The sequence below is a fragment of the Nomascus leucogenys genome, chromosome X (genome assembly GCF_006542625.1).
Source record: "Nomascus leucogenys isolate Asia chromosome X, Asia_NLE_v1, whole genome shotgun sequence".
Lineage (NCBI taxonomy): Eukaryota > Metazoa > Chordata > Mammalia > Primates > Hylobatidae > Nomascus > Nomascus leucogenys.
This window is the reverse complement of record NC_044406.1, coordinates 2,315,679-2,339,835: the sequence shown is the minus strand read 5'-3', so window position 1 is coordinate 2,339,835 and position 24,157 is coordinate 2,315,679. Positions and strand designations below refer to the sequence as shown.

At 48.2% G+C, this 24,157-nt stretch overlaps 1 protein-coding gene across 1 annotated transcript; it reads left to right on the top strand.

Annotated features, from left to right (window-relative positions):
* Positions 1 to 84: 84 nt before the first annotated feature.
* On the top strand, positions 85 to 21,492 carry CRLF2 (cytokine receptor like factor 2). Its single transcript, XM_030807175.1, has 8 exons — positions 85 to 279; positions 4,259 to 4,361; positions 6,904 to 7,070; positions 10,638 to 10,771; positions 13,034 to 13,196; positions 15,585 to 15,705; positions 18,924 to 19,008; positions 20,912 to 21,492. Exons 1-8 carry the CDS (start codon positions 135 to 137, stop codon positions 21,173 to 21,175), a joined length of 1,182 nt encoding a protein of 393 aa, XP_030663035.1. The 5' UTR covers positions 85 to 134; the 3' UTR covers positions 21,176 to 21,492.
* Positions 21,493 to 24,157: the final 2,665 nt, after the last annotated feature.

Below are 24,157 nucleotides of genomic sequence, written 5' to 3'. Positions count from 1 at the left end.
GTGTGTGTGTGTGTGTGTGTGTGTGTGTTCTTGACAAGCGTATCTTTTAAAATCAACTGTCACTGTGCTTCCTGCCTATAATCATTTCCCTAGTTTCCTTTCTGACTTTTTAAAATCGATGGTGACCTCTGCTTATGAGTCATGAGCGATCTGTTCGTCGTAGGTCCCTGAGGACCTCACTCTCCACTCCTGTTTCAGGCATGGAGCGGTTTGTTCTGCTGTGCCGAGCTGCTGTCTTTCTGCTGGGAGGCTGGATGGCTTCGGGGCAAGTAGGAACAGGTAAGCTTTAACCACTCGCCAGCGTAAAATATCCTTTATTTCAACACCCTCTTCTTGTTGTATTTTGGTTTATGGTTTCCTTTGCAACCAGGCACTCTTTATTTTGTAAAACTTAATGAGTGTGGAGGTTTCTTTTTTCTTTTCTTTTTTTTTTTTTTTTGAGAGGGAGTCTTGCTCTTGTCACCCAGGCTGGAGTGCAGTGGCGCGATCTTGGCTCACTGCAACCTCTACCTCCTGGGTTCAAGCAATTCTCCTGCCTCAGCTTCCCAAGTAGCTGGGATGAAACATATTTATAAGTAAATACATGAATAATAAGTATACTTACTGCTCCTGGAATATCCACTGCTTATATGCCGTTTTGGTGGCCAGAACTAGGAACTATATGTGTGCGTGTGTGTGTTTATCTATTGATTGATTGATTGGTAGATATATTCATTTTTAATCTATCCATCAATGTATCTCATCTATCTTTTCCCATTCATCACCCATCCATCCACCATCCATCCATCTATTATTCATTGATCCATCCACTAATATATCCATCCACCCATTTATCAAACGATCCATCCACTCATACATTCACCCACCCATCAACCCACCGAGCCATCCATCCACCCACCCTTTCATTCACTCATCCATCCATCCATCCATCCACCCATCTATCATCCATCCATCCATCCATCCATCCACCCATCCATCCACCAATACATCCATACACCCACCCATCAAACCATCCATCCACCGATGCATTCACCCACACTTTTATCCACTTATCCATCCATCCATCCATCCACCCACCCATCCATGTACACATCTACGTATCCATCTATCCATGCATCCATCCATGCATCCATCCATCCATCCATCCACCCACCCATTCACCTAAGTATCTGTTCATCCATTTATTCATCCATCCACTCACTCATCCACCCACGCATCCTTTCATCCCCTTATCCTTCTAGCCATCCATCCACCAATACATCCATCCACCCACCCATGAAACCATCCATCCACCTATGCATTCACCCACACTTTCATCCACTCATCCATGTACACATCTATGTATCCATCTATCCATGCATCCATCCACCCATCCACCCATTCACCTGTGTATCTGTTCATCCATTTATTCATCCATCCACTCACCCATCCACCTACCCATCCACTTGTCTTCCATCTATACACCTACCTGTCCATTGATTCATCCATCTACCTACCCATCCCTATCTATCTGTGTCTGTCTATTTCTATCATCATCTATATAATTCTATCTATCTAACATTACCATTTATCTATCTGTATCTATCTATCCTCCAGATACCTCCACTTAGAACCCAACATGACAAGGTTCACTGTAGCTCGTCTTTCCAAACCTGTAACTCACTTCTTTGACAGTGAGAGACTTGGCTGCCATTATCCAAAATATCATTACACGTTTGCTCAATCCTAAAATATTTCCATTGTCCACGTTCGGAATTACAAACCCAGACCTCTTGAAACATTAGACCTACTGAAGTCTATGCAACCTTCCAAGCAAAGATAGAAAGACTTCTTTATGGTTGGCCCATTTCTTTTTTCTTTTTTTTTTTTTTTTTTTGATACGGAGTCTTGCTGTGTTGCCCAGGCTGGAGTGCAGTGACACGATCTCGGTTCACTACAACCTCTGCCTCCCGGGTTCAAGCCATTCTCCTGCCTCAGCCTCCCGGGTAGCTGGGATTACAGGCACCCGCCACCATGCACAGCTCATTTTTTTGTGTTTTTAGTAGAGACAGGGTTTCACCATGTTGGCCAGGCTGGTCTCGAACTCCTGACCTCAGGTGATCCACCTGCCTTGGCCTCCCAGTGTTAACATTACAGACGTGAGCCGCTGCACCCGGCTGGTCCATTTCTGAAGTTGGTGTGTGTGGTGTTTTGAGAAAGACAGTAAGGTGGATCGATGGGGACAGTTTCCGATGCCACCTTAGGTATCCACAGGGGATGTGTCGTTGGATACACGATTGATGCTCACATCTGTGCATGGCACTAGTGGGTGAACATTACCTTTTGCAAAAACAAAAACAAAAGCAGCCGGGTGCCGTGGCTCACACCTGTAATCTCAGCACTTTAGGAGGATGAGGTGGGCGGATCACGAGGTCAGGAGATAGAGACCATCCTGGCTAACACAGTGAAACCCCATCTCTACTAAAAATACAAAAAATTATCAAGGCATGGTGGCGGGCGCCTGTAGTCCCAGCTACTCAGGAGGCTGAGGCAGGAGAATGGCATGAATCCGGGAGGCGGAGGTTGCAGTGAGCTGAGATCGTGCCACTGCACTCCAGCCTGGGTGACAGAGACAGCCTCCATCTAAAAAAATTTAAAAAAAAAGCAGCTATAATTATACCCTTGTTGACTTGTCTCTGAGGTTTTTGCAAAAGCTAAGGTTCACCCACTACTGCACTACTGGCATGCACAGATGTGAGTGTCAATCGTGTATCCAATGACACATCTCCTGTGGATATGTAAGGTGACATCGTCTCTTTTGGACCTGCCTTTATGTATCCTGCAGCTCTTGCTCAAGGAATCAACAGGTAAACCGTGCGTACAAATCTTGGTTTTTCTCTGTCCTTTGACTTTTTATTTATTTATTTTTTGAGACAGAGTTTTGCTGTTTCACCCAGGCTGAAGTGCAGTGGAGTGATCTCAGCTCACTGCAACCTCCTCCTCCCGGGTTCAAGCGATTCTCCTGCCTCAGCCTCCCGAGTAGCTGGGATTACAGGCACCCACCCCTACACACAGCTAATTTTTGTAGTTTTAGTAGAGACGGGGTTTTACCGTGTTGGCTAGGGCTGGTCTCAAACGCATGACCTCAGGTGATCCACCTGCCTCAGACTTCCAAAATGTTGGGATTACAGGTGTGAGCCACCGCATCTGGCCAGACCTCTGTTCTTTTATTTTTTATTTATTTATTTTTGAGATGGAGTCTCCCTCTGTCGCCTGGGCTGGAATGCAGTGGCCCGATCTCAGCTCACTGCAACCTCCACCTCCTGGGTTCAAGCAATTCTCCTGCCTCAGCCTCCCAAGTAGCTGGGATTACAGGTGCGTGCCACCACACCTGGGTAATTTTTTGTATTTTTAGTGGAGACAGGGTTTCTCCATGTTGGCCAGCACGGCCTCGATCTCCTGACCTCATGATCTGTCTGCCTCAGCCTCCCAAAGTGCTGGGATGACAGATGTGAGCCACCGTGCCCGGCCAAATCTCTGTCCTTTTAAACCAGTGTCTCATTCTTAGGACGAAAAGTGCCGGCTTCATGTTGTAAGTTTCTAGCTCTTTTTAGAATTGCCTTGCCGGGCGCGGTGGTTCACACCTGTAATCCCAGCACTTTGGGAGGCCGAGGCGGGTGGATCATGAGGTCAGGAGATCCAGACCATCCTGGCTAATATGATGAAACCCCGTCTCTACTAAAAATACAAAAAATTAGCTGGGTATGGTGGCAGGTGCCTGTAATCCCAGCTACTCGGGAGGCTGAGGCAGGGAATCCCTTGAACCCGGGAGGCGGAGGTTGCAGTGAGCCGAGATCGTGCCATTGCACTCCAGCCTGGGCGACCAAGTGAGAGTCTGTCTCAAATAAAATAAAATAGGCCGGGCGCAGTGGCTCACACCTGTAATCCCAGCACTTTGGGAGGCCGAGGCGGGTGGATCACAAGGTCAGGAGATCGAGACCATCCTGGCTAACATGGTGAAACCCCGTATCTACTAAAAATACAAAAAATTAGCTGGGTGTGGTGGTGGGTGCCTGTAATCCCAGCTACTCAGGAGGCTGAGGCAGGGGAATCGCTTGAACCCAGGAGGCGGAGGTTGCAGTGAGCCGAGATCGCGGCACTGCACTCCAGCCTGGGCGACAGAGAGAGACTCCAGCTCACAAAGAAAAATAAATTAAAAAAAATAAAAAATAAAATAGAGTTGCCTCACCGTGAACTTCATGCTTCTCTCTGTGTCTAGGAGAAGGAGTACAGATTCAGATCATCTACTTCAATTTAGAAACCGTGCAGGTGACATGGAATGCCAGCAAATACTCCAGGACCAACCTGACTTTCCACTACAGGTAACTGGCCCCCAGAAAGCAAACCCCACACCTGGGGCTCAAAATCGCTCCTCTGAGCCGTCAGCGATTGGAAATGCTAGAGAACAAAAGTGTAAAACATCAGACTGTGCAAGCCGGAATGTTTGTTCTGTGAAACCCTCAGCCCTCACCACAACCACAATCTCATTGCCCCAAACCTTCTTGCCAAGGGATGGCTGACTCACTCTCAAAATCACCTACATTTTTTTTTTGTTTGTTTTTATTTTGAGTCGGAGTCTCACTCCGTTGTCCAGGCTGGAGTGCGGTGGCGCAATCTTGGCTCACTGCAACCTCTGCCTCCCGGGTTCCAGCGATTCTCCTGCCTCAGCCTCCCGAGTAGCTGGGATTACAGGCACCTGCCACCATGCCTAGCTAATTTTTGTATTTTTAGTAGAGATGGTGTTTCACCATGTTGGCCAGGCCGATTTCAAACTCCTGACCTCATGTGATCCACTTACCTCGGCCTCCCAAAGTGCTGGGATGACAGGCATGAGTCAACGGCATCACGCCTAGACTAGAAAATCTAGAAAATCACCTAGATTCTTCACGGGAGATTAACAAAGAGCTTTCTTCACCCAGAGCTCTGGGTGAACTTGAAATCTTATCTGCTAGGCAGCCGGGGAGGGAAAGACTCAGTCTCTGAAACATTTCACAGCCTTACCCGGGGCTACCTCCAACCCTGCTCTCCCTGATGTGACTTTATTTTTATTTTTACTTTCGCTTAGTTAGACACCCAGAAGTATGCGTGCGAACATTGCAGGAAGGGTTTTTCCAATAAATTCAGTCATGGGTGGTTGATTATTCAGTTTGATAACAAAAGAGATAAACGGCAAAGCATACAGAACAGGGAAATTTTAAAATGAAGTTATTTGGAAAATAAGACTCACCGTTGGGAGACCGAGGTGGGTGGATCATCTGAGATCAGGAGTTCCAGACCAGCCTGGCCGACATGGTGAAACCCCATCTCTACTAAAAATACAAAAATTAGTCGGGCGTGGTGGCAGGTGCCTGTAATCCCAGCTACTCAGGAGGCTGAGGCAGGCGAATCGCTTGAACCTGGGAGATGGAGTTCGCAGTGAGCCGAGATTGTGCCACTGCACTCCAGCCTGGCCGACAGAGCGAGCCTCTCTCAAAAAAAAAAAAAAAAAAAAACAAAAAAAAAACAAAAACCCTCACAAAAAGAAAAAAAAAGTGCTGGATTTTGCACGTGGTTGCAGAGTTCAGCTCAGTTTCTTCCCCTGTAAAAGAGGTAGTTCTTGAGGGTCACGGTGGCTCATGCCTGTTATCCCAGCACTTTGGGAGGCCGAGGTGGGCGGATCACCTGAGGTCAGGAGTTCAAGACCAGCCTGGCCAACATGGTGAACCCTCGTCTCTACTAAAAATCCAAAAAATTAGCTGGCCGTGGTGGCAGGCGCCTGTAATCCCAGCAACATGGGAGGCTGAGGCAGGAGAATCGCTTGAACCCGGGAGGCAGAGGTTGCAGTGGGCTGAGATCACGCCATTGCACTCCAGCCTGGGCAACAAGAGCAAAACTCTCAAAAAACAAACAAACAAAACAAACAAACAAACGGCTGGGCGCGGTGGCTCCCACCTGTAATCCCAGCACTCTGGGAGACTGAGGCGGGTGGATCACGAGGTCACGAGTTTGAGACCAGCCTGGTCAACATGGTGAAACCCTGACTCCACTAAAAATACAAAAATCAGCCGGGCACGGGGGCAGGCGCCTGTAATCCCAGCAACTTGGGAGGCTGAGGCAGGAGAATCGCTTGAACCCAGGAGGCAGAGGTTGCAGTGGGCCGAGATCACACCATTGCACTCCAGCCTGGGCAACAAGAGCAAAACTCTGTCTCAAAAAACAAACAAACAAACAAAACAAACAAAAAAATGGCCAGGCGCGGTGACTCATGCCTGTAATCCCAGCACTCTGGGAGTCCGAGGCGGGTGGATCACCTGAGGTCAGGAGATCGAGACCAGCCTGGTCAACATGGCGAAATCCCGTCTCTACTAAAAACACAAAAAGTAGGTGGGTGTGGTGGCGGGCGCCTGTAATCCCAGCTACTCAGGAGGCAGAGGCAGAAGAATCGCTTGAACCCGGGAGAGATTGCAATGAGCCGAGATCACGCCACTGCGCTCCAGCCTCAGGGACAGAGCGAGACACCATCTTAAAAAAAAAAAAAAAAAAGCCGGGTGTGGTAGCTCACACCTCTAATCCCAGCACTTTGGGAGGCCAAGGTGTGTGGATCACCTGATGTCAGGAGTTCGAGACCAGCCTGGTCAACATGGTGAAACCCTGTCTCCAGTAAAACTACAAAAATTAGCTGTATGTGGTGGCGGGTGCCTGTAATCCCAGCTACTCAGGAGGCTGAGACAGGAGAATTGCTTGAACCCGGGAGGCGGAGGTTGCAGTGAGCTGAGATCGCGCCATTGCACTCCAGCCTGGGCGACAAGAGCAAGACTCCATCTCTAAATAAATAAGAGATGCTTTTTTGTTTTGTTGCTAAATGGTCGTCGTTTTAAACCACAGATTCAAGGGTGATGAGGCCTATGACCAGTGCACCAACTACGTTCTCCTCGAAGGTTACACTTCGGGGTGCCTCCTAGACGCAGAGCAGCGAGACGACATTCTCTATTTCTCCATCAGGAACGGGACGCAACCCGTTTTCACCGCAAGTCGCTGGGTCGTTTATTACCGTAAGTATTGTAAAGCCAGCTCACCATGCTTTTCAGTACTTCCTTCAGCTTATTACCACAAGGACTGAAAACTAAGCTCATGCAAATCGCCGGATCCATGATTACCGTTAACTATTGAAAAGCAAGCTCACCATGCCTTTCAGTACTTCCTTCAGTTTATTACTGTAAGTAATGAAAAACCAAGCTCCTGCCAGTCGCGGGATCAATGATTACCATAACTATTGAAAAGGAAGCTCAGCATAGTTTTCAGTACTTCCCTCAGCTTATTACCGTAAGTACTGAAAAGCTCATGCAAATCGTCGGATCCATGATTACCGTAACAATTGAAAAGCAAGCTCAGTACGCTTTTCAGTACTTCCTTCAGCTGATTATCCATAAGTACTGAAAAGCAATCTCATGATAGCTGCTGGATCAATGATTACCGTAACTATTGAAAAGCAACCCAGCATACTTTTCGCTACTTCCATCAGCTTATTACCATAAGTACTGAAAAGCTCATGCAAATCACCGGATCCATGATTACCATAACTATTGAAAAGCAAGCTCACCATGCTTTTCAGTACTTCCGTCAGCTTATTACCGTAAGTAATGAAAAGCAAGTTCATGCCAGTCGCGGGATCAGTGATTACCGTAACAATTGAAAAGCAAGTTCAGGAGATCGAGACCACGGTGAAACTCCGTCTCTACTAAAAATACAAAAAAATTAGCGGGGGTGGTGGCGGGCGCCTGTAGTCCAGCTACTTGGAGAGGCTGAGGCAGGAGAATGGCGTGAACCGGGAGGCGGAGCTTGCAGTGAGCCGAGATTGCGCCACTGCACTCCAGCCTGGCAACAGAGCGAGACTCCATCTCAAAAAAAAAAAAAAAAAGAAAAGAAAAAAGCAAGTTCAGCATGCTTTTCAGTACTTCCTTCAGCTGATTACCGTAAGTACTGAAAAGCAATCTCATGATAGTCGCTGGATCAATGATTACCGTAACTACTGAAAAGCAACCCAGCATACTTTTCACTACTTCCTTCAGCTTATTACCATAAGTACTGAAAAGCTCATGCAAATCACCGGATCCATGATTACCGTAACTATTGAAAAGCAAGGTCACCATGCTTTTCAGTACTTCCTTCAGCTTATTACCATAAGTACTGAAAAGCAAGCTCATGAAAGTCACTGGATCAGTGATTACCGTAGCTATTAAAAAGCAAGCTCACCATGCTTTTCAGTACTTCCTTCAGCTTATTACCGTAAGTACTGAAAAGCAAGCTTTCGCAAGTCGCGGGATCAGTGATTCCCGTAACTATTGAAAAGCAAGCCCATCATACTTTTCACTACTTCCTTCACTTATTGCCATAAGTACGAAAAAGTTCATGCAAATCACCGGATCCATGATTACCGTAACTATTGAAAAGCAAGCACAACATGCTTTTCAGTACTTCCTTCAGCTTATTACCATAAGTACTGAAAAGCAAGCTCTCGCAAGTCGCGGGATCAATGATTACCATAACTATTGAAAAGCAAGCTCAGCATGCTTTTCAGTACTTCCTTCAGCTGATTACCATAAGTACCGAAAAGCAAGCTCTGGCAAGTCGCGGGATAAATGATTACCGTAACGATTAAAAAGCAAGCCCAGCACACTTTTCAGTACCCCTTCAGCTCGTTACCTTCAGTTACTTTCAGTAAATTCTGAAAATCAAGCTCGTGGACCATTGGCCACTGGAGCCCAGTGCCCGGTTCCTGAGTCCAAGTGGGAAGAAACCGGCCTTCTAGGAAGTTCCCTCTTACACGCACACTGGTTGGGGATTGAATCTGTCCCCAGTGGGGAGACCAGATGACCCTGGGAGACTGTGATTTAAGGGAATGAATTAAAGGCGGGGCGCCGTGGCTCACCCCTGTAATCCCAACACTATGGGACGCCAAGGCGGGCGGATCACTTGAGGTCTGCAGTTCGAGACCAGCCTCGCCAACATGGTGAAACCCTATCTCTCCAAAAAAAAAAAAAAAAAAAAAAATTAGCCGGGCTGGTGGCGCATGCCTGTAATCCTAGCTGTTCTGGAGGCTGAGGCAGGGGAATTACTTGAACCCGGGAGGCAGAGGCTGCAGTGAGCCAAGACGGTGTCACTGCACTCCAGCCTGGGCGATTTATAAATTTATTATTTGAAAATAAATAAGGCCGGGCGCGGTGGCTCACGCCTGTAATCCCAGCACTTTGGGAGGCCAAGGCGGGCGGATCACTTGATGTCAGGAGTTCGAGACCAGCCTCGCCAACATGGAGAAACCCCGTCTCTACTAAAAATACAAAATTAGCCGGGCTTGGTGGTGCATGCCTGTAATCCCAGCTACTTGGGAGGCTGAGGCAGGAGAATCGCTTGAATCTGGGAAGCAGAGTTTGTGGTGAGCCAAGATCGTGCCTCTGCACTCCAGCCTGGGTGACAGAGCAAGACTCTGTCTCACAAGTCTGAGATGGTGATGTCTGAGAGCCGCATTCCCTCTGGAGGTTCTAAGGGAGGGTCCTTCCTGCCCCTCCCAGCTCCTGGGGGCTCTAGGCATCCCTGGGCTTGTGGCCACATCACTCCAGTCTCTGCCTCCATCTCCACGTGGCTTTCTCCTCTGTGTCTGTGTCTCCTCCAGTCTCCAAGAAGGACACCTGTCATTGGATTCAGAACCCTTCCTTCTCCAGTATGACGTCATCCTAACTAATTTTTTTTTTTTGAGACAGAGTCTCTCTCTGTCACCCAGGCTGGAGTGCGGTGGCTCAATCTTGGCTCACTGTAACCTCCGCCTCCCGGTTTCAAGCGATTCTCCTGCCTCAGCCTCACTAATAGCTGGGATTACAGGCATGTGCCACCATGCCCATATTTTTAGTAGAGACGGGGTTTTAGCATATTGGCCAGGCTGGTCTCGAACTCCTGAGTTCAGGTGATCCACCTGCGTCGGCCTCCCAAAGTGCTGGGATTATAGACGTGAGCCACTGTGCCCAGCCAGATGGAAACTTTTTTTTTTTTTTTTTAGATAGAGTTTTGCTCTTGTGGCCCAGGCTGGAGTGCAATGGCACGATCTCTGCTCACCACAACCTCTGCCTCCAGGGTTAAAGCGATTCTTCTGCCTCAGCCTCCCGAGTAGCTGGGATTGCAGGCACGACCACCACGCCTGGCTAAATTTGTATTTTTAGCAGAGACAGGGTTTCTCCATGTTGGCCAGGCTGGTCTCGAACTCCCGACCTCAGGTGATCCGCCCACCTCAGCCTTCTAAAGGATCCTATTTTTAAATACAGTCCCATTCTGAGTTTCTGGGGAGTTGGGATTTTAACATATATTTTTGTGGGGGACATAATTTATCCCATAACAGACACACAGGACACTTTCTACAGAATTTTAGAGAGTTCCTTCCTTTGCAAACCTACAGATTCTCAGAACTCTGGTGGAAGCTTCTGCTATAAAAGTAATGAGGACGGGTGAACCCCAAGACCCATAAGGTATTAAGGGGAGGAGGGGTACAGGCTAGAGAAAGGGGATGAGGTAAGCCTGTCACAATCAGCTCAGAGAGGAGGGATGTCGCTTCTGTTATTTCTTCTTCTCAGTGAAACCCAGTTTCCCGAAACACGTGAGCTTTTCGTGGCATCAGGACGTGGTGACGGTGACGTGTTCTGACCTGTCCTATGGGGATCTCCTCTATGAGGTTCAGTACCGGAGCCCCTTCGACACGGAGTGGCAGGTGAGCCGGGCGGCCACGACTCAGGGCGATGGTGGCTGAGTGTCCCCCAGGTGCAGGCTGTGGGATTCGCTGTTTCATCAGACCCCAGTCCCCTCTGTCTACACCTTCCTGAATTCCACTCTGCTGTATCTTCCTGAGAGAGCTCTAGTCCAGCTTGTCTTTTTCATGTTTCTCTCTGTGTCTCTGAGGGGTCTCCAGAGAAAGAGAACCAATAATATTTCTGTCTATCTATCTATCAATCAATCAGTCTATCTATCTCATTCTATTTTATCTCTCTCTCTGTCTTTCAATCTATCTATATCATGGCCAGACAGCTAGGTGTGTGTAAGTAAACTCTAGAATATTCTCATAATGAAGAAATCACCTCACAATGCATTTCTCAGAACATGTCCCCATCGTTAAGCAACGCATGACTGTATATCTACATATATGTGTGTGTACCTTATATACACAGCTTATATATACATATACACACACATACACACATATAGATACACAGCTTATATATACACATATATACACACATATATACATACCTTATATATACATATTTATACGCATGTATATACGCACCTTATATACACACATATATACACACACATATATACACAGCTTATATACACATATATACACACACATATATGCACAGTTTATATACACAGCTTATATACACGTATATATATACATGTATATACATACCTTCTATACACAATTTATATACGCATATTTATACACACATATCCACATACCTTATATACACACATATATACACACATATACACAGCTTATATACACGTATATATACACATGTATATACACACACATATATACACATACCTTATATATATACACACACAGCTTATATACACATACAGATACACACATATATACACAACTTATATACACACATATATACAGAGCTTATATACACATATATATACATACGTATATACATACCTTATATACACAGCTTATATACACACATATATATACACGTATATACACACTTTATATACACAGCTTATATATACATATATATACACACATACATATATACACACCTTAGATACACAGCTTATATATACACATATATACACACACATATAGATACACAGCTTATATATACACACATATATACACAGCTTATATACCCAGCTTATATACACACAGATGTATACACACCTTATACACACAGCTTATATATACACAATTATATATACACACCTTATATATACAGCTTATATATACACACATATATAAATATACATATAGAGATATCTTATTGGTACATATATCTACAAACATATATAAACTATATATGTATAAATTGATACATAGAATAGAACATTTATCTGTATTTTTATATCCATTTATATCTGTAGAGATATATAGATACAGGCTGGATGCAGTGGCTCACACCTCTAATCCCAGCACTTTGGGAGGCCAAGGAGGGTGGATCACCTGAGGTCAGGAGTTCAAGACAAGCCTGGCCAACGTGGTGAAACCCCCTCTCTACTAAAAATACAAAAATTAGCCTAGCATGGTGGCGGGTGCCTGTAATCTCAGCTACTCAGGAGGCTGAGGCACAAGAATTGCTTGAACCTGAGAGGCAGAGGTTGCAGTGAAGCGAGACCACACCACTGCACTTCAGCCTGGGCAACAGAGCAAGACTCTGTCTCAGTAAATAAATAAATTATATTTTAAAATAATAATAAAGTAAATACAGGCCAGGCACAGTGGCTCATGCCTGTAATCCCACTACTGTTGGAGGCCAAGGCAGGAGGATTGCTTGAGCCCAGGAGTTGTTGACTAGCTTGGGCAACACAGCAAGACCCCATATCTTTTTTTTTTTTAGACGCAGTCTCGCTGTGTCGCCCAGGCTGGAGTGCAGTGGTGCAATCTCGGCTCACTACAACCTCCGCCTCCCAGGTTCAAGCAATTCTCCTGCCTCAGCCTCCCAAGTAGCTGGGATTACAGGCTCCCACCACTTTGCCCGACTAATTTTTATATTTTTAGTAGAGATGGGGTTTCACCATGTTGGCCAGGCTGGTCTCGAACTCATGACCTCAGGTGATCCACCCGTCTCGGCCTCCCAAAGTGTTGGGTTTACAGGCGTGAGCCACCGGGTCCGGCCTCACAGCTCCATTCTTGAAGTCAGCGAGACTGCAAACCCTCCGGAAGGAAAACTCCGGACAGACAGGTTACTTCACTGATCATTGTGTGTGTGTGTGTGTGTGTGTGTGTGTGTGTGTGTTTCTCCAGTCCAAACAGGAAAATACCTGCAATGTCACCATAGAAGGCTTGGATGCCGAGAAGTGTTACTCCTTCCGGGTCAGGGTGAAGGCTATGGAGGATGCATATGGGCCAGACACATACCCAAGCGACTGGTCAGAGGTGACGTGCTGGCAGAGAGGCGAGATTCGGGGTAATGCTTGTTACGCGGCAGTGTCCCATAGCCTTGTCACCAGGCTGGAGTAGGCATAGCCACTGACCCTGTCCTGCCTTCCCAGGAGGTGGGAGGGAGGGTGTCCTGCCTTCCCGGGAGGTGGGAGGGAGGGTGTGTCTGAGCAGGATGTGTCTGAGCAAGCTCAGCCTTCTGTCATCCTCCAGGGCTCCATCTGAAAGCAATTCATCTCTTTGTTTCACTCCCCAGCTGCTTTCACTCGGGAGAGTTTTCTTTCTTTTGTTTTTTTGAGAAACATTCTCATGGTGCTCAGGCTGGAGTGCAGTGGTACAATCTCGGCTCACTGCAACATCTGTCTCCCACGTTCTGCCTCAGCCTCCCGAGTGGCTGGGATTACAGGCACGCGCCACCACGGCTGACTAAATGTTTTTATTTTTAATTTTTTAATTTTAATTTTTTTTTTAGAGGGAGTCTCAGTCTGTGGCCCAGGCTGGAGTTCAGTGGCGCGATTTTGGCTCACTGCAACCTCTGCCTCCCGAGTTCAAGCGATTCTCCTGCCTCAGCCTCCCGAGTGGCTGGGATTACAGGCACGAGCCACCACGGCCGACTAAATGTTTTTATTTTTTATTTATTTATTTTTAGAGGGAATCTCAGTCTGTTGCCCAGGCTGGAGTGCAGTGGTGTGATTTCGGCTCATGGCAACATCTGTCTCCCACGTTCAAGCAATTCTCCCGCCTCAGCCTCCCGAGTGGCTGGGATTACAGGCACGTGCCACCACAGCTGACTAAATGTTTTTATTTTTTATTTTTTTATTTTATTTTTTTGTACAGGGAGTCTCCATCTGTGGCCCAGGCTGGAGTGCAGTGGTGTGATCTCGGCTCACTGCAACCTCCGCCACCCACGTTCAAGTGATTCTCCTGCCTCAGCCTCCTGAGTGGCTGGGATTACAGTACACGCGCCACCATGTCTGGCTAAATGGTTTTATTTTTTATTTTTTTATTTTCTTTTTTTGTAGAGGGAGTCTCAGTCTGTTGCCCAGGCTGCAGTGTAGTGGCGCGATCTCGGCTCACTGCAAGATCCGCCTCCCGGGTTCACACCATTCTGCCTCAGCCTCCTGAGTAGCTGGGATTACAGGCACGCACCACCAAACCCAGCTAATTTTTGTATGCTTTGTAGGGACGTGGTTTCCCCATATTGGCCAGGCTGGTCTCGAACTCCTGACCTTGTGATCCGCCCGCCTCAGCCTCCCAAAGTTCTGGGATTAAAGGCGTGAGCCACCGTGCCCAGCCTTCAACGTATGTTTGCAGGGGGCATGATTTCAGGTGCACAGCCACCAACAGATGAAAGCAAGCTCTCATATGCTGTAAGACCTCCAGCAACCACAAGCCTCCAAAGGCTGCGTGTTGAACCTGCCCTTACTTCCTGGGGGTGGCTGTGGGATGCGTGGTTGTCCAGAGACACAGTGTCTCTTTCCAGGATATTTTCCATAGGAATCAAAATTTGCTGACACCAACATTCATTTAAAAAAAAAAATAGGCCCATCTCTACTAAAAATACAAAAATTAGCCCAGTGTGGCGGACGCCTGTAGTCCCAGCTACTCGGGAGGCTGAGGCAGGAGAATTTCTGTATTAAAAATACCAGACTGGGCTGGGCACAGTGGCTCAAGCCTGTGATCCCAGCACTTTGGGAGGCCGAGGCGGGTGGATCACCTGAGATCAGGAGTTCGAGACCAGCCTGGCCAACATGGCAAAATCCTGTCTCTACTAAAAATACAAAAAATTAGCCGGGCATGGTGGCAGGCGCCTGTCATCCCAGCTGCTCGGGAGGCTGAGAAAGGAGAATCGCTTGAATCCGGGAAGCGGAGGTTGCAGTGAGCTGAGATGGTGCCACTGCACTCCAGCCTGGGTGACAGAGTGAGATTCTGTCTCAAATAAATAAATAAATAAAAGATTTGCTGACACGAATATTTACAAACAACAAAAACAAAACAAAAAACAAACAACGAGGCTGGGCGCAGTGGCTCACGCCTGTAATCCCAGCACTTTGGGAGGCCGAGGCGGGCGGATCACGAGGTCAGGAGATAGAGACCATCCTGGCTAACAAGGTGAAACCCCATCTCTACTAAAAATACAGAAAATTAGCCGGGCGTGGTGGCGGGCGCCTGTAGTCCCAGCTACTGGGGAGGCTGAGGCAGGAGAATGGCATGAACCTGGGAGGCGGAGCTTGCAGTGAGCCAAGATCGGGCCACTGCACTCCAGCCTGGGCGACAGACCGAGACTCCGTCTCAAAACAAAAAAAGCAACGAAAACCAAGAAAAAAAAAAAAACACCAAAGAATGAGAAGGGTGGTTAGGGATGAGATGTAACGTCATGTTGAAAACTTACAGCCGTCTTTTCGTTTTGTTTCAGATTCCTGCGCAGAGACACCAACGCCTCCCAAACCAAAGCTGTCCAAATTTATTTTAATTTCCAGCCTGGCCATCCTTCTGATGGTGTCTCTCCTCCTTCTGTCTTTATGGAAATTATGGAGGTAAGGATGACTCCCCCTGCCTGTGGGTGGAGGGATCTGCTTGCAAAATGTCTGTGAAGTAGGAAAAAAGGTTAATCGTCTGATAGAGTCATTTTGCTGGTCCTCAGTTTCCATGCAATGCCCACTTTTCTGACGGTGCATTACAAGAAATTTCGGAGGGGCCGGGCACGGTGGCTCACACCTGTCATCCCAGCACTTTGGGAGGCTGAGGCAGGCAGATCACAAGGTCACGAGTTTGAGACCAGCCTGGCCAATATGGTGAAATCCCATCTCTACTAAGAATACAAAAATTAGGGCCGGGTGCGGTGGTTCACCCCTGTAATCCCAGTACTTTGTGAGGCCAAGGCAGGTGAATCACGAGGTCAAGAGATCGAGACCATCCTGGCCAACATGGGGAAACCCCGTCTCTAATAAAAATACAAAAATTAGCCAGGCGTGGTGGTGCGCCTGTAATCCCAGCTACTTGGGAGGCTGAGGCAGGAGAATTGCTTGAACCTGGGAGGCGGAGGTTGCAGTGAGCCGAGATCGCGCCACTGCACTCCAGCCTGGGTGACAGAGCAAGACTCTGTCTCAAAAAAAAAAAAAAAAAAAAAAAAAAAAATTAGCCCGGCTGGGTGTGGTGGCTCATGTCTGTAATCCCAGCACTTTAGGAGGCCGAGGTGGGCGGATCACGAGGTCAGGAGATCGAGACCATCCTGGCTACCATGGTGAAACCCCGTCTCTACTAAACACACAAAAAAATTAGCCAGGCATGGTATAGCAGGCGCCTGTAGTCCCAGCTACTTGGGAGGCTGAGGGAGGAGAATGGCGTGAACCTGGGAGTCGGAGCTTGCAGTGAGCCGAGATAGCGCCACTGCACTCCAGTCTGGGTGAGAGCGAGACTCTGCCTCAAAAAAATAAAAACAATAAATAAAAAATATAAATATAAATATAAAAATTAGCCAGGCGCAGTAGCGCGTACCTGTAGTCCCAGCTGCTCCAGAGGCTGAGGCAGGAGAACCGCTTGAACCCAGGAGGCGGAGGTTGCAGTGAGCTGAGATCGCACCATTATAGTCCAGCCTGGGCAGCAAGGGTGAAACTCTGTCTGAAAAAAAGGAAAAAATGAAATTAGCTAGGCGTGGTAGCGTGCACTTGTAGTCCCCGCTATTTGGGAGGCTGAGGTGGAAGGATGGCTTGAGCTTGGGAGTTTAAGGCTGCAGTGAGCTGTGATTGCACCGCTGCACTCCAGCCTGGGTGACAGAGCACGATCCAGGCTCTCAAAAAAAAAAAAAAAACTAAAGAAGTCCAGGTAAGCTGGGCAACTTGGTGAGGGTAGCAATAAGAATTGCCCAAGATCTAATACTGTCTTCGCTCCATCTGTCACTGAATTTTTGGCTTTGAATCCAGTTAGAGTTCTAGCCGAAACAATATTCTTTCAGACCACAGACAGCTTTCCAAAAATGTGACGTTGAGTCATTTTCTTATTTATTTATTTATTTATTTATGTATTTATTTTGAGATGGAGTCTCACTCTGTCACCTAGGCTGGAGTACAGTGGTGCGATTGCGGCTCAATACAACCTCCGCCTCCTGGGTTCAAGCAATTCTCCTGCCTCAGCCTCCTGAGTAGCTGGGAGGTTGAGTCATTTTCTTATTTATGTATGTATGTATGTATGTATTTATTTTGAGACGGAGTCTCACTCTGTCACCCAGGCTGGAGTGCAGTGGCACGATCTCGGCTCACTGCAACCTCTGCCTCCCGGGTTCAAGCGATTCTCCTGCCTCAGCCTCCCGAGTAGCTGGGACTAAAGGTGCGCACCACCACGCCCGCCTATTTTTTGTATTTTTAGTAGAGACAGGGTTTCACCGTGTTGACCAGGCTGTTCTTGAATGCCTGACCTCAGATCCGTCCGCCTCGGCCTCCCAAAGTGCTGGGATGACAGGCATGAGCCACCTTGCCTGGCCAACCTCCTCTTCTTATAAAGACCTCAGTCCTGTTGAAACAGAACCCTCCCTAGTGACCTCATTTTACCGTCATCACCTTTTTAGAGACGCCCATCTCCAAAGATAGTCTCATTGGGAGGTCGGTGATTAGAACTTCAACATAGGAACTTTCAGGAATCAGGGTCCCATTTCAGCCCATCATATCAACAAAGTGGAAATAATCACATATTTAATGCAAATCCGTTGTGTGCACAGGACGTGGCTCACTGTCCGTCACACCTTATCCTGGTGGGAACTTTTATTTTTTTAAGACTGAGTCTCGCTCTGTCACCCAGGCTGGAGTGCAGTGGTGTGATCTCAGCTCACTGCAACCTCTGCCTCCCAGGTTCAAGTGATTCTCCTGCCTCAGCCTCCCGAATGGCTGGGATTACAGGCATCCACCACTACACCTGGCTAATTTTTGTATTTTTTTTTTTTGAGATGGAGTCTTGCTCTGTTGCCCCAACTGGAGTGCAGTGGTGTGATCTCGGCTCACTGCAACCTCCACCTCCCAGGTTCCAGCGATTCTCCTGCCTCAGCCTCCCAAGTAGCTGGGATTACAGGCATCCGCCACCACACCGAGCTAATTTTTGTATATTTTGTTTTTTTTTGAGATGCAGTCTTGCTCTGTTGCCCAGGCCGGAGTGCAGTGGTGCGATCTTGGCTCACTGCAACCTCCGCCTCCCAGGTTCAAGTGATTCTCCTGCCTCAGCCTCCCGAATGGCTGGGATTATAGGCATCTGCCACCACACTTGGCTAATTTTTGTATTTTTTTTTTTTTGAGATGGAGTCTTGCTCTGTTGCCCAGGCTGGAGTGCAGGCGGCGTGATCTCGGATCACTGCAACATCTGCCTCCCGGGTTCACGCCATTCTCCTGCCTCAGCCTCCCGAGTAGCTGGGACTGCAGGTGCCCACCACCACGCCCAGCTAATTTTTTTGGATTTTTATTAGAGAGGGGGTTTTACCATGTTGGCCAGGCTGGTCTCGAACTCTTGACCTCAGGTGATCCACCCGCCTCGGCCTCCCAAAGTACTGGGATTACAGACGTGAGCCACCGCACCCAGCCTCCTGGTGGGAACTTTATGAGGACCCCAGAGGCAGGGTCCCTGGGGAGTGGGAGGAGACACGTGTCCAGGTGGAAGGCCCCGCTCTGCCTTTCTTGGTCTCTCCCTGGGGTCCATGCCCTGCAGGTGCTTCTTGCCAGCCCTGCCTGCGGGGCTGTGGCCGACCTGACCACACTCTCTGTCCCTATTTCAGAGTGAAGAAGTTTCTCATGCCCAGCGTGCCAGACCCAAAATACATCTTCCCCGGGCTCTTTGAGATACACCAAGGGAACTTCCAGGTATCCGCCCTCTCCTTGTGTCTCTTCTCCTCTCCACCAAGCAGGTGCACCTCTGCCCGCACTCCTATCTCTCTGAGCGTGACCCTTTTAGAGAACGACGTTAACGGCCGGGCACGGTGGCTCATGCCTGTCATCCCAGCACTTTGGGAGGCCGAGGTGGGAGGATCACTTCAGGTCAGGAGTTCGAGACCAGCCTGGCCAACATGTGAAACCCCATCTCTACTAAAAGTACAAGAATTAGCTGCGCGTGCTGGCTCACTCCTGTAATCCCAGTGACTCTGGAGGCTGGGGCAAGAGAATCGCTTGAACCGTGGAGGCAGAGGTTGCGGTGAGCTGAGATTGTGCCATTGCACTCCAGCCTGGGTGACACAACGAGACTCTGTCAAGAAAAAAAAAAAAGGAAGGAAGGAAGGGAAGGAGGGAGGGAGGAAAGGGGGAGAGAGGAAGGAAGGAAGGAAGGAAGGAAAGAAGAAAGAAAGAAAGAAACAATGAAACAAAGAAACAGAGAGAAAGAAAGAAAGAGAAAAAAAGGAAAGAAAGAGAGAAAAAAAGAAAAGAAAGGAAAAAGAAAGAGAGAGAAAGAAGGAAAGAAAGGAAGAAAGGATGGAAGAAAGAAAACTGGTTTGATCTCTGCTCACTGCAACCTCCGCCTCCTGGGGCCAAACGATTCTCCTGCCTCAGCCTCCTGAGTAGCTGAGATTACAGGCGCCCGCCACCATGCCCCACTCATTTTTCTATTTTTAGTACAGACGGGTTTTTTCACCATGTTGTCCAGGCTGGTCTCAAATTCAAGTCCACCCAGCTTGGACTCCCAAAGTGCTGGGATTACAGGCGAGAGCCACCATGCCCGGCCTATGTGTCCTATGTGTTGATTTTAATGCTGGTCAGCTGTGTCTGAATTTCAAAGGGAAGAGAGTATAAAGAAGCATGTCCAACTCTGACTTCCCATTATGACTCAAACTAGGTTTTTTTTTTTTTTTTTAAGACAGAGTCTTGCTCTGTCGCCCAGGCTGGAGTGCAGTGGCACGATCTCGGCTCACTGCAAGCTCTGCCTCCCGGGTTCACGCCATTCTCCTGCCTCAGCCTCCGGAGTAGCTGGGACTACAGGCGCTCGCCACCACGCCCGGCTAATTTTTTGTATTTTTAGTAGAGATGGGGTTTCACCATGTTAATCGGGATGGTCTCAATCTCCTGACCTCATGATCTGCCCCCCTCAGCCTCCCAAAGTGCTGGGATTACAGGCGTGAGCCACCGCGCCCGGCCGGCTCAAACTAGGTTTTAACTTAACTTTGGAATCACCTTGGCTGACTGGAGAGTCCGTCAGTCTGTTGGAGGGCTTAGAATTTTATTTTTGGGGACCAGGCTCGGTGGCTCACGCCTTTGATCCCAGCACTTTGGGAGGCCGAGTCAGGCGGATCACCTGAGGTTGGGAGTTTGAGACTAGCCTGACCAACATGGTGAAACCCCATCTCTACTAAAAATACAAAATTAGCCGCATGTGGTGGTGGGTGCCTGTCATCCCAGCTACTGGGGAGGCTGAGGCAGGAGAAACACTTGAATCGGGGAGGCGGAGGTTGCAGTGAGCCGAGATCGCGCCGTTGCACTCCAGCCTGGGCAACAAGAGCGAAATTCTGTCTCAAAAAAAAAAAAGAATTCATTTTTGGTTTACAAGGGTATCAGTGTCAGAGCCCCTGTATGCCCCAAACAAGAGCTTTGTAGGGGCTTAGACCTCCCAGATGAGAGTGTTTTCCTGTTCCATTGGGAATGGCGTTGTTTTACGGGAAGAAAGAAAGAAAGAGAAAGATGTCCAGGGATGTCTGCGGTGGGTACCGTCTGTACGGATGCTCAGGAGTCTGTCTTGGTGTCTCCACTGTGTTTGAGCTAGAATGTTTCTTCCTGGTAGGAGTGGATCACAGACACCCAGAACGTGGCCCACCTCAACAAGATGGCAGGTGTGGAGCAAGAAGGTGGCCCTGAGGAGCCCCTGGTGGTCCAGTTGGCCAAGACTGAAGCCGAGTCACCCAGGACGCTGGACCCACAGACCGAGGAGAAAGAGGCCTCTGGGGCATCCCTCCAGCTTCCCCACCAGCCCCTCCAAGGCGGTGATGTGGTCACAATTGGCGGCTTCACCTTTGTGATGAATGACAGCGCCTATGTGGTGTTGTGATGGACACACCACTCTCAAAGTCAACGTCAGGATCCACGTTGACGTTTAAAGACTGAGGGGAGTGTCCTGGGGACTCCACACCACCATGGATGGGAATTCTCCACGCCAATGATGGTAGGACTAGGAGCGTCTGAAGATGCAGCCTCACCGCCTAATGCAGCCACTGCGATGCTAACTTTCCCCCACATGGGTCTCTGTGTTCAAAGGCTTGATGGCAGATAGGAGCCAATTGCTCGAGGAGATTTACTCCCAGTTCGTTTTTGTGCCTGAACGTTGTCACATAAACCCCAAGGCAGGACATCCAAAATTCTGTAAAACCATCTTCCCACTCTGTGAGCCCCCAGTTCCGTCCATGTATCATTTCCATAGCACTGGATTCTCGGAGGATTTTTTGTTTGTTTGTTTTGAGACGGAGTCTCACTGTGTCCCACAGGCTGGAGTGCAGTGGTGTGATCTTGGCTCGCTGCAACCTCTGCCTCCCGAGTTCAAGCGATTCTCCTGCCCCAGCCTCCTGAGTACCTGGCATTACAGCTGCCCGCCACCACACTCAGCTAATTTTTGTATTTTTAGTAGAGTGGTTTCACGTTGCAGTAGTCTTGACTCCTGACCTCATGTCATCCCTCCCTCCAGTGCTTTACAGGCTGACCTGTGCCAGCTTTTTTTTTTTTTTTTTTTTTTTGATAGTCTCACTCTGTTGCCAGCTGAGTGCGTGGCACTCAGCTCACTGCCCCCTCCTCAAATTTCTGCTAGCTCAAGTAGCTGGGATTACAGGTGCCTGCCACCGTGCCTGGCTAATTTTTCTGTTTTTAGTTGATATAGGGTTTTGCCATGTTGGCCAGGCTGGTCTCAAACTCCTGACCTCAGGTGATCCACCTGCCTCAGCTTCCCAAAGTGTGCTGGGATTACAGGCGTGAGCCACCATGACCAGCTCTCAGAGGAATTTTTTTTTTTTGAGACAGAGTCTTGCTCTGTTGCCCAGGCTGGAGTGCAGTGGTGCGATCTCAGCTCACTGTAACCTCCGCCTCCCGGGTTCAAGTGATTCTCCTGCCTCAGCCTCCTGAGTAGCTGAGACTATAGGCATGCACCACCACACCCGGCTAATTTTTGCATTTTTAGTAGAGACAGGGTTTCACCACTTTGACTAGGCTGGTCTCAAATTCCTGACCTCTGGTGATCCACCTGCCTCAGCCTCCCAAAGTGCTAAGATGACAGGCTTGAGCCACCTCATCTGATTTTCAGAGGATTTTTTTTTTTTATAAACAAAGAATAAAGCATTTCATCTTTTTTTTTTTTTTTTTTTTTTTTTTTTGAGATGGAGTCTCACTCTGTCACCCAGGCTGGAGTGCAGTGGCACGATCTCGGCTCACTGCAAGCTCCGTCTCTCAGGTTCACACCATTCTCCTGCCTCAGCCTCCCGAGTAGCTGGGACTACAGGCGCCTGCCACCACGCCCGGCTAATTTTTTGTATTTTTAGTAGAGACGGGGTTTCACCATGGTAGCCAGGATGGTCTCGATCTCCTGACCACGTGATCTGCCCGCCTCGGCCTCCCAAAGTGCTGGGATGACAGGTGTGAGCCACTGCACCTGGCCAGCAATCTTATAGTATATACATGTATATATATATATATGTATATGTGTATATATATATGTATGTGTATATATATATAGATGCTAATAGTGGATAGCAATCTAATAGTGTGTGTTAGCAATGTTACAGAGTGCATATATATGTCTACATATACATGTACATGTACATATACATATACAGCTTCTACTTATAAAGTGAGAAACTGCGGTATTTGGTTTTCTGTTCTTTTGTTAATTCTCTTAGGATAATGCCCTCCAGCTGCATCCAGGTTGCTGCACAAAACCTTATTTCCTTCATTTTTATGGCTGTGTAGTATATTCCACGGCGTATAGGGTGGAAGGAAAATATCCTGGGCCCCTTCCAAATCGCCAAGCTAAAAGGAAAGTTCAAGCTGGGAACTGCTACAGGCCAACCTGCCTCCCATTGTATTCAAAGTCACCCCTCTGCTCAGTGAGATAGATCCACATCTGATCTCCTCCTTCGGAAAGGGTTATCAGAAACTGAAAACAGTGCAACCATCTGTCTCCCACCTACCTGTTACCTGGAAACACCCTCCTGGCTTTGAGCTGTCCCTGCCTTTCTGGGTGGAACCACAGGTACTTCTTTTTTTTCTGTTTTCTTTTATCATTTTTTTTTGAGACAGAGTCTCACTCTGTCACCCAGGCTGGAGTGCAGTGGCACGATCTTGGCTCACCGCAACCTCCGCCTCCCAGGTTCAAGCGATTCTCCTGCCGCAGACTCCCGAATAGCTGGGATTACAGGCACCTGCCACCACACCTGGCTAATTTTTGTATTTTTAGTAGACACGGGTTCCCATATTGGCCAGCTGTCTCAACTCCTGACCTCAGGTGATCTGCCTCGGCCTCCCAAGTGCTGGGATGACAGGCGTGTGCCACCATGCTGGCTAATTTTTGTATGTTTAGTAGAGACAGGGTTTCACCATGTTGGCCAGGGTAGTCTTGAACTCCTGACCTCAGGTGATCCGCCTGCCTTGGACTCCCAAAGTGCTGGGATGACAGGTGTGAGCTGCTGAGCGCTGAGCCCGTCCTGTACTTCTTTTTTTTTTTTTTTTTTTGAAACGGAGTCTCGCTCTGTCGCCCAGGCTGGAGTGCAGTAGTGCGATCTCGGCTCACTGCAAGCTCCGCCTCCCTAAAATGTATAAAACCAAGCTGTGGCCAGGCGCGGTAGCTCACGCCTGTCATCCCAGCACTTTGGGAAGCCGAGGCGGGTCGATCACTTCAGGTCAGGAATTCAAGACCAGCCTGGCCAACATGGTGAAACCCGGCCTCTACTAAAAATGCAAAAATTAGCTGGGCATGGTGGCGGGCACCTGTAATCCCAGCTACTTGGGAGGTTGAGGCAGGAGAATTGCTTGAACCAGGACCTGGGAGGCG